Source organism: Caretta caretta, chromosome 2 (genome assembly GCF_965140235.1).
Source record: "Caretta caretta isolate rCarCar2 chromosome 2, rCarCar1.hap1, whole genome shotgun sequence".
NCBI classification, from domain to species: Eukaryota; Metazoa; Chordata; order Testudines; family Cheloniidae; genus Caretta; species Caretta caretta.
This window is the reverse complement of record NC_134207.1, coordinates 39,416,222-39,426,431: the sequence shown is the minus strand read 5'-3', so window position 1 is coordinate 39,426,431 and position 10,210 is coordinate 39,416,222. Positions and strand designations below refer to the sequence as shown.

Below are 10,210 nucleotides of genomic sequence, written 5' to 3'. Positions count from 1 at the left end.
CATTTTAAACTTTGTAACCTAAGCAAAAAAACCTTTCAATTTTTTGTAAATACTGTTTATAGGAGTCCTCTGAAAGTGCTGTCCAAGCAGCTGTTGCCTATTGAACACTTTAGGCCAGGAAGCAAACAATGCTGTCTGTATTGCCTACCTGCAAATTTGTTGGCTCAGCTGATTTTGGCCAGAATAATGGAGATAACACTCCTACTCTTGGGAAAAAAAACTAGTTTTAGTAACCACAAGGGTTCAGGATCTCTATTTTATCTCTCAACTTGTCTTTAGCATTATATGAAGAGTACCACCTGAATTTCCACCCCTTCCCTCAGCATCTAAACAGTCATGGTCAACAGTTAAGATAAATAAGCTTCATTAAGTATTTAGTTTATTGAATTACACTATAGCATGCCCGCCACTGAAGTGTATTACACATTTTACAGTTGACTGAAGAAACAAGTTTAAGCTGTCAAGTCTCCTTGAAGATGATCTGCAAAATAAGAAAAACACGAGTTAATATATTTGGACAATCCTAGCTCTCAGAAGTAAAAACATTAGGATGTATGAATTCAAACAGAGAGGAAAAGTGTTTATGCCAGTAGTTTAGTCTAGAGAAATTTCCCACTACGATTTCCTCATGGCTTATTAAGACACTGCATGTGGTAAATAAAACTGAAACATGGAACAAATCAAGAGCTACAAAATAAGATCTGGAACAGCCTTCAAGATTCATTATGTACACAGCATTGATAAATGCACAAGTGTATGATGGAAAAAATAAGACATCTTACTAAGTACTGTAGCAAGAAGCCTAAAAAAGAAAGGAATGCAACAGAGGAAACAAATGAATGCAGGTGGATTACCTGGAAAGGAAGAAATCCATGTTTGTTAAATTACTTCTCTGTATTAAACTAAACACCCTCAATCTCAATCCTTCACAGCTGCGCTCTATGACAAGAGTCATGCAAGACCGTAGCACCAGAACATCTATATTGTATGTCCCCATTACCACAGTATCTGAGCACCTCGCAGCCTGTGTGTGTTTATCCTTAACATGCCTGTGAGGAAGGACTATTATCCCCATTTTACAGATGGAGAATGGAAGTACTAAGGGCTTGATCCACAAAACAACTTGGTGGTGCCTAAATGTTGGACTGAGGCATTTAAATTCCTCAATATCCCCACTCAGTTACCACCTAACTCTGTAGGTCCCCTAGGTACCTAAAAATCTGCCAGTGAGCATTCACACAGCTGCCTAGGTCTAGATGCCTAGCATATGCCTAAACCCCAGCAGAATCCTCAAACTAGCTCTCTTACATGCAGGGCCCTATCCAATAGGCACTCAGACTAAACCCACCCAAAATAGCTGGAGGAGCCACCGTTCCCCCTTATAACTTTTAGTCTTTCGATTAGGGCACTCACACAAGCTGTAGGACACCCAGGCTCATTTGCCACCCTAGCCCCAGGGGGGAAAGGGATTTGAACTCTGGTATCCCCAGGAGAGTGCCCTAACCACTGGGTTGGGGTATTCGGCAGCAGGTCTCAATCTCTCTTGTAGAAGCTGTTCCACTGTGTATAAATACTTAAATATGAGCTGAGCAAAGGCAGAGATTCAGAGACCTGCCCCAGAATACCCCACGGCACGGTGGTTAGGGCACTCTCCAGAGATGACAAAGACCAGAATTCAAACCTCCCTTCTCCAAATCAGGCAGACAGGGGAATTGATCCCAGATCTGCAACAGCCTGGGTAAGAGTGGCTCCACTGCTGACACTATTTTTGGGGGGAGGAGGGGGCATGGGGGGAAAGGAGGACACACAGGAGGAGGCAAGAAAGAGATTACACACCTAACTTCCAGGGAGGGTTCATTCATGGCTGTGAATGCAAATGGAGAGAAGAGCCTCTCTCCAAACCAGACCTAGTCACCTGTCTTTGAGGAATGGGGTTTAGGTCTCCTCAGCATTTTCTTTTGGGTACCTTCAGCAGCTCCCCACACAGCATGCTGGTTTTTCTAGGTCTCATTCTTAGGCATCTAACTCTTTTCATGCATTATAAAACATCCTAGGTGCCTACCTTGGGGCTGTGGATTCCACCCGGTAGCAACACACCCAAAAGTCAAGCATTGCAAGACTCAGCACTGCAGTGCTGAAAGCTCTTTGAAGTGCTAGTCCTACCTCTTTGCCCTATGTCATGCATAAGTTTATAGCGGAGCAGGGATTTGAACCTCAGTCTCTCAAGTCCCATGCTAATATGCTAATCACTGATCTACTTCCTCTTCGGTAACTGCAAGAAACATTCCAAAAACAGCAGGTTAAAAGAAGTAGTATTAGCCCTAAAATTGGGGAGAAGGGATGTGGGAAAATAAGAGGATTTTCAGTCTATTTTTAAGTTCGTCAGTCCAAACCACTGGATTTGCTGCAGTATTAGATATAGTCTAACACATCTTCAGCGTGGATCACGAAAGCCTATGACAAATTTTCTATTTACTTATCCAGACCTTCAACAGGTTGGTATTAGTACAGTTCCTACAAGACAGGTGTCCATAGCAAAAATAGCATCAAAACTGAACCGTCATCCAGTTTCATATATATATTTGGAGGGGCCGGGAGATCTCCCCATTCACTATATAGGCAGAAAGTGCAGGTGCAATCTTCCACAGATGTCGGAAGCAGCAATGTTAAATTATATCTCCTCTTTCCCCCTCCTTCTGATTTACCTAGATCAGTGGTTCTCAAACTTTTGTATTAGTGACCCCTTTCAAATAGCAAGCCTGAGTGTGAGCCCCCTTATAAATATATAAAAAAGTGTTTTTAATTTAACACTATTATAAATGCTGGAGGCAAAGCAGGGTTTGTGGTGGAGGCTCACAGCTTGTGACCGTTCCCCCCGCCCCCATGTAATAACCTTGTGACCCCTGAGTGGTCCCAACCACCAGTTTGAGAACCCCTGACCTAGGCAATCATATGCACCCTACAATCACTGTAGGTCCCAACCAGCTTCTCTCCTACTGCAGAAGTTGAGGATATTTTTGCATTACATCTCCACATCTGTTGATAATTCTTCTAATGCTCTACCTAAGCAGAGTTACAGATTAAGATTATAGTATTTGTGCCACTTTCTCTCAACTAGTGCCACTTTCTCTCAACTAATGCCACTGGGTAAATGATGAGGAAAGGATAATCCCAAAATCCCTTTAAAGCCTTGAGGTAGTTAATGTTTCACAGTTCTAACAAACAGGTGCACTCAACCTGGTCAGAGAAAGACTTTTGTACATTGGTTGCAAACTGGAATGCGTACAGTGTCTTGGTGTAATCAAGAGTTTCTTTTAACTCTGTTTGCACAGCAAAGCTCTGTTCTTAGTTTCAATTAAAGAGTTTTAAACTTGTAAGTTTGTTGGCAGTAGTGTTTCAGTTGATTTTCCTCCCATACTTAGATCTGACATTCTTGCCAGATAGCCTTTCAAAACACCCTGAAGAAGGCCACCTGACCAAAGCATTGGTGATGTAAGTGCCTGAAAAAGTTAGTTTACATAAACATACATTAGCAGTATTCTTTATTATGATCTTAAACTGAAGGTAGGAGTACAAAGGTAAAGTGATCCCTATGTTATTTACCACACTCTTACATGTTCCTAAAAACATGTAGAATTTCCATTGGGAGGAAGAATAAAAGGATGGTCAATAATCCCATTATTAGTTTACACTACTCTGTTTTGCATTTTTACTTTACAACTATATGAGAAGCATCCATCATCCTTAGTTTGTTATACCAGAACCAGCTGCTATCTGATGTTATGTGTGTGTGTGGAAGCAAGACAAACATTAACACCATTAAGTCCAGTACTTGACCTGTTCATTTAACAAGTAACAAACTGAATGAACAAACTAAAAGTCAAACCCTAGTTGGCCAGGATAATTTAGAAAGACAAATCATCATGTGATGATCACAGTGAACATTCCTGAGCACCGGAAGAATGGAGAAGCCATTGCCCTTGGTCAGTCTTTGAAGAAGTAGTTTTAAGAGAAATGGAAGAAAGTTGTCAATGAAGAAATCAATCTCAGTTTCATATCCCATATCCCAATTCTTCATACGAGTGTCTTCCTTTTTGAGATAGGGTTACCATAACTGCACACTATTGCAAGTTAGGGTGAACCACTGATTTATATAATATTTTCTACTCCCTATGCATCTTAACACTTTGCTTTTTTGACAACTGCACATCACGCAGAGATGAGGATGATGCCAAGTCCGTTCCTTAAGTTAATACTGTTAATTTATTACCCCCAAAGGGTGTATAAGTAGTTCAATTTTTCCCCTCAATATGCAATACTTTGCATTTATCATCACTGGCCCTAATGATATAGTAACAAAAGAAACGTTATCTGTAGTTCCCACTGAGACCCTTTTTCCCTTTCTAAACTTCAGGAACTCTCACCTCCATTTAACTGGAAGCCCATTTAAGGGTAGAACTTGATCAACAACATCAAAATGGGAAGTTTCCAGTGTATCAATGTAAACAGAAGTTAGTGAGATCAGTTTGATGTAAGGCATTTTGCTATTACCTACATATGCTGCTTATGAGTTTTTGGGTTGTACACTTTCAAACACACCAGCTTCCCTCATGGCCTCAAAGTCCTTCATGGAATCATAGTTTTTATAGAAGTCTGCATATGCTTGTTTTCTGGGTTCAGACACGCCGTACTGAAATGCAAAAAGGTAGAAGAATTAAGTTTTAAGGAGTAGAAAAATTTGTGTAACAGATGCAGAAAGCTTGTAATTCACTTGGTGGTGCCGTATCACCTGATACAAGACTACTGCAATCTCAAAAAAGCTGTCTTTAGTTCAACACAGAACAGTTAGATATTAGCAGGTTACAGCAATACTTTTTCTCAGATTTAGATCCTGAACTATTTAACGGATGGGAAAACAAATGTTTAGTGTTGTTTCATCTAAAAATTGGAACCAGATTTACAAACAGCATTACTAAATTTTCAGGACACCAGTAAATTTATTCTTCCTTGTCAGATAACGTGCAGAAGTCCAAGTGATCATCTTCTCTCAAAAAATTGTCACCAACTGGTCATGGTTCTATTCTTAAAGGATTTAGAAATAAACTTTTAATATGCCCATGGACAATCACACAGTTAAGTGAATTAGGGATGCCCTTTTATCTATCGTTCCTACTAAAACTGAGTTACAGTTAGAACAATTCTGTAAGCTTATAAAAGGCGGAAAGGGGGCTGCCAAAGCAAATAGCCAAAGTGATGCACCCACTTTGGCCACATCTACACTAAGAAAAAGGTGGGTTCACACTCATTAATTAACACACGATTAAATCCTAGGGAAGACAAGGCAGTTTAATATTAACATGGTACTTAACTTCACACATGTGAACACTACAAATTGCTTTGTCTTCACTAAGATTTTACCTTGTGCTAATTACCATGTGTTCACATATAAGGTAAGAACATCCGCCACCTTTTTCCTAGTATGAACACACCCTTGTGCTCCATGCTGTGGTTCATTTGTTTTGATAGAATCTTTTAGTCAACTGAATGGCCATATAAATCTGGGAGCTCCTTGAGGAATCATCTGATTGGGCACAGCAGTGGCAAAGGGCAAGATACCATGCATGAATTTCTTCACCCATCCCCACCTTCCTCAAATTCTATACCAGCTGTGAGCATAGCTGGCTAGGAAAGAAGAGAAGACAATTGACAATATTCACAGACCAGGGGCATATTCTGCACGTATTTTAAACTGATGTAAATCTAGACGAATGCCAGAGGTCAGTGGAGTTATACACCTGTACATTTGCAGGATTTGGCCATGTGTGCACATAATTAAGGGACCAGTGGATGAAGACTAGTCCTCCCACACATACCCCTTCAGTTCAACAAAGTGTGCCAAAGCAAGGAACAAGAGTGTAGGAAACTTAACTGCTCTTACATGAGGAGCTTGGCTCTTCACACAGAAGCCCCAGGTGGAAAAAGCACAAAACTGAGATTTATACCCTATCTGCATTCCCAGTTTTTGCAGTGTGCTCTTTGTACATACCCAAAAATCTGACCCTATATATTTTTTTTAAAGAGTTGCCCCACCACATATGCTCCAGGTTTGTTTAAAAAAAAGAGAAGCACTGCAGTGATTAATGATACATCAAGTGTCAGTTTAATTATGTCCTGGTAAGTTGCTACTTTACTTTAATGGACTGTTTTTCAACTCTCCAAGGGGAGCTGAAGCCTTTGACTGTGCTGGTAACAGAGCTAGGCTTTACTGATGAATAATAGTAATTAAACCTTAATATTTACAGCTATCTTCAGCTAGGGCTTTCTGAAAATTTAAATGTTGCAAGTGACAAGAATGAAGTTTAGTAAGGGACTGGAGGGTCAGTTATTCTATAACTTAGAAATGAGCTGCTGAATGCGTGTGTTTAGACTGCCTAGGTAATTAATTTTGAGTGAAACTTTTTTTGCAAGATATCACACCTCAAATCTAGCAAACATTTAGTAATAAAGGCAATCAAGCCATCCTAAGACATAAAAAGTGATAGTTGTGCATTCAGTGTATTAAAGGTATTTAAAGTGTTTAACTACCGCTATTCTGTCTGCACGACTCTTTAGGGTCCCAGAAAGCAACGCTTCACTCATGTGGCATTGCCCCTAATCCTTAAAGAAAAAGGTCTTCAACCTCACACTTAAGCCAGAGTTCTATTTTTTCACCATGTTGTCCTTATCCCTCCAGAGATATCCTGTATCCACCTTGCCCACTGTACCTTATCAGACAGATTGTCAACAATAATGATAGACGCTCCACTGAGCACATAGGTAGTCTTCTGACCAAAGCATGATATCAAGGCTATTAACAATTCTCTGGCTTTCAATGGTGGCTAAAGATAGTTGAAAAAGGTGGCTCTCAACCTTTATGAGCATCCAGCAGATAATAATTAATACAATAAAAATACTACTTCTATTGCAGCGGCATCTGAAGTCCCTTAAGCACTTTGCAAACACAGAGGAAGACCTCATCTTACAAGAAATCAGTCTAGATGTTTATTTTACACTCTACAACAACTTTACAAAATACTCAGATGCCAATGCATATGCCAAGAAGGGTTAACCCACTCTAAGAAAGCAGAAACGGCTGAGAGATGTTTGACTCTCCTAAATGAGGGGGATGAGGGATAGCTCAGCGGTTTGAGCATTGGCCTGCTAAACCCAGGGTTGTGAGTTCAATCCTTGAGGGGCCATTTAGGGAACTGAGGCAAAAACTGGGGATTGGTCCTGCTTTGAGCAAGGGGTTGGACTAGATGACCTCCTGAGGTCCCTTCCAACTCTGATATTCTATGAAATCAAATTAAGTTACACAAGGCAGAGATGACAGGTTTCAGAGTAACAGCCGTGTTAGTCTGTATTCGCAAAAAGAAAAGGGAGTACTTGTGGCACCTTAGAGACTAACCAATTTATTTGAGCATAAGCTTTCGTGAGCTACAGCTCACCGATGAAGTGAGCTGTAGCTCACGAAAGCTTATGCTCAAATAAATTGGTTAGTCTCTAAGGTGCCACAAGTACTCCCTTTTCTTTTTACAAGGCAGAGAGTTTGCCCATCTTGCTTAGCTAAGAGTTTCAAAGACCACCACTCTGTGGATAACTTCATAAGTGGGACCCTCCTCAGGGAGCATCTCTCTCTCCCCTCTTCCCCCTCAATAAATATCCTACATTAAACATAGGCCAGTCCATGAACCAGTTTGAGCACCACTAATTTTAAATTTTTTAGGTCAAACCAGCATGAGCTGCACACAGCACTAGGGCTATGTCTGAACGGCACAAGTAACCTGGGTGATTGCATCCATGTTAACCTACCCTGGGTGTGGGCATCCCAACAGCAAACCCCTACCAGTATTTGTGTCCTCATTCACCCATGTGTGTATGCAGACATATCTCATTGTTCTTAGTTGTGAGATGCCCTAGGATTCTTTCCCACTCAACTGCAGGAAAACTTGACTGTCCTTCAGGAAAAATTGTGGGAAGGCATTGGAGGACTATCTCCTCACTTAAAAGCAGTCTGGATTAAAGTGGAGCCTGTATTCTACCCCACCTCCACCAGATAAAATAACCCAGGCTTAAAGCACTTCCAAATCTGGGTCAGATTTTTTTTTTCTTGTATGAACCATGTGGGCTAAAAGCCAGGTAAGAGTTCATGTTAACTGGGCAGTGTAGACATGAATTGTGCAATGCTTGGCTCCTAGGATTAGTCCAAGGTTTGCCAACAACTGCGTGGCCTCGGTCAAGTCACTCAAACTATCAAAGGTTATCTGTAAAATAGGAACAACTCCTCTCAAAGAAGCACCAAAAAGGTTTTACATAGCACTCTGGAGACATGCTCATGAGAAATCCACCACAGCAGTTTTCTCATAAACAGATAAATCAAGTCAAAGTCCTGAACCAGAAGGCTATATAGATTGGTCAAGATGAACTGGGTTCACAGATGTTATCAGACCTCACCTTGTACAAAACTGCACTTCCCAGGGATATAATCATTGCCCCTACAATATGGAATCTCAGCCGTTTGGCCAGGAGGCCTCTCATCTGTGGTTTGGGCAACAGAGTAGATGACATGGTGATGATTTCTCCTAGGAAAGTAATACAGTGGAAATTTATTAAGAGATGTACACAGGAAGTTCCTGTCCTAATTGATGCATTTTGTTTTCTATGTATATAACAGACTTGTTAGACTAAATATTTCACAAGAGGATACTAGAGTAGCTTCACAACATATGCAAAATCATCCCCTCCATTAAAATACCTCTTTACAACATCTGAGATGCTTTTTGAGGACAATCTATTTGTAAGAGGAAACTATCAAAACACAACAGACCTTAAATACTTTACATATAATAGACTAGTTGATAAGAGTTTTTCTTTCTACTGTTTATTGTGTCTTATCCACACAATACCCTTCCGTCTCCTATGAAGTCTACTGTCATTTTATATTCCTGAGACAAGTCATACTCAGATTTTTTTAGGCCAGGAACCGTATTTTATTAAGCTAGATAGCATCATGTATGACTAATGCACTAGATTAAAAAAATAAAGGTGAGAGACAACCCTACTGTAAAGTAATACATCTCTTCAACAGGGGTTTATTGTGCCATGTACACAGTAGTGCAACAGACTGTGCACACAGTCGTATGAGACATAGAACTGAATGTAAGGAATTGTCTATACAAGAGTTTTGCCAGTTCAGCTATGCCAGCAAAGCCCTCCAAATGCAGATGCAGTCATGCTCAGATAAAAGTGCTGTTGCTGAAAAAACTCCGTTTGCACCTCGCGGTCTGCCATCTCCTGGCAGGGAACGCAAGGCAGTGGTAGTCTGTGGTCTGTAGGTCAGACCCCTATGGTAACAGAGACCCTACTCCACTGTCCAACTTTATACACATCCCCGGGGATCATACGCAGAGAACTAGGCCAGGGCCCGCCCCTGGCCTGCGGCAGGTGCCTAGGCCACAAACACCAACCGAGTGACAAAATGGGGACAAGATTCACACGGCCCAGGCACGCCCGGGTCAGTACCAGACCCAGAAGCGACCGAGCCTCCGGGCAACTCTTTCGCACGCGCCCCCCTCGCAGCCTCGTCCTGCTTCCCCGGTCCTTCGCTCGGCCCCTCACTCGCACGATGCGCGGAAGCTGGTAACGGCCGCGCGGTGCCGCAGGCCTCAGGGACACGGAGGTCAGAGGCGGCCGCGGGGGCTCCCGGAGCGCCGGGGCGGGGCGGGGAAAGGGAGGGGGGAGGGGGAAGAGAAAGGCGGGGGCGCCTGGCTAGCGGACCAGCTCCGGGAGAGCGGGGCGCGGGGAGACGCCACTCACTTCAGCAAAGTACCAAGGTCCTTCCGCACCGAGAGCCGGACACCGACTACGGAACTACAGCCGCGCATGCGCAACACACTGACTAGGCTACGGCAAGCCGCCCGGCTCAAACCGCGAGCCACTAAACTCAGATTCGTATGGGGGTGGGGCTAAGCAACACAGCAGGGGACCACCATGGAGGGGGAGGAAGGAGGGAGTGAGGGAGGGCAAAGGAAAAGCTGTGGGGAGGGAGAGGACAAGCTCCCCTGCTGTGGCTCTGGCTACCCCACCATCTCGCTAGGCAAGGGCATGACAGGAGCCCCACCCCCACCCCGTACTGCTCCTTCTGCAGGAGCCTTCAGTGTGACAGCATCAT

At 42.6% G+C, this 10,210-nt stretch overlaps 1 protein-coding gene across 2 annotated transcripts; it reads right to left on the bottom strand.

Moving 5' to 3' along the window:
- Positions 1-357: 357 nt before the first annotated feature.
- On the bottom strand, positions 358-10,002 carry COX6C (cytochrome c oxidase subunit 6C). Of its 2 annotated transcripts, none has more exons than XM_048841374.1 (4): positions 9,856-10,002; positions 8,494-8,621; positions 4,552-4,690; positions 358-481 (listed from the first exon to the last, which is right to left on the bottom strand). In XM_048841374.1, exons 2-3 carry the CDS (start codon positions 8,605-8,607, stop codon positions 4,565-4,567), a joined length of 240 nt encoding a protein of 79 aa, XP_048697331.1. In that variant the 5' UTR covers positions 8,608-8,621; positions 9,856-10,002; the 3' UTR covers positions 358-481; positions 4,552-4,564. The 2 variants fall into 2 exon arrangements, with proteins under 2 accessions (XP_048697331.1, XP_048697332.1); XM_048841375.1 differs by having other exon boundaries at positions 4,556-4,690.
- Positions 10,003-10,210: the final 208 nt, after the last annotated feature.

What these genes read in the sequence shown, in the direction of transcription:
- COX6C (XM_048841374.1), bottom strand. Translation starts at nt 8,607, where the DNA reads ATGTCATCTACTCTGTTGCCCAAACCACAGATGAGAGGCCTCCTGGCC. An exon ending in GAAGTGCAGTTTTGTACAAG is followed by an intron (nt 4,691 to 8,493) that starts GTGAGGTCTGAT and finishes TTTGCATTTCAG; the next exon opens with TACGGCGTGTCTGAACCCAG.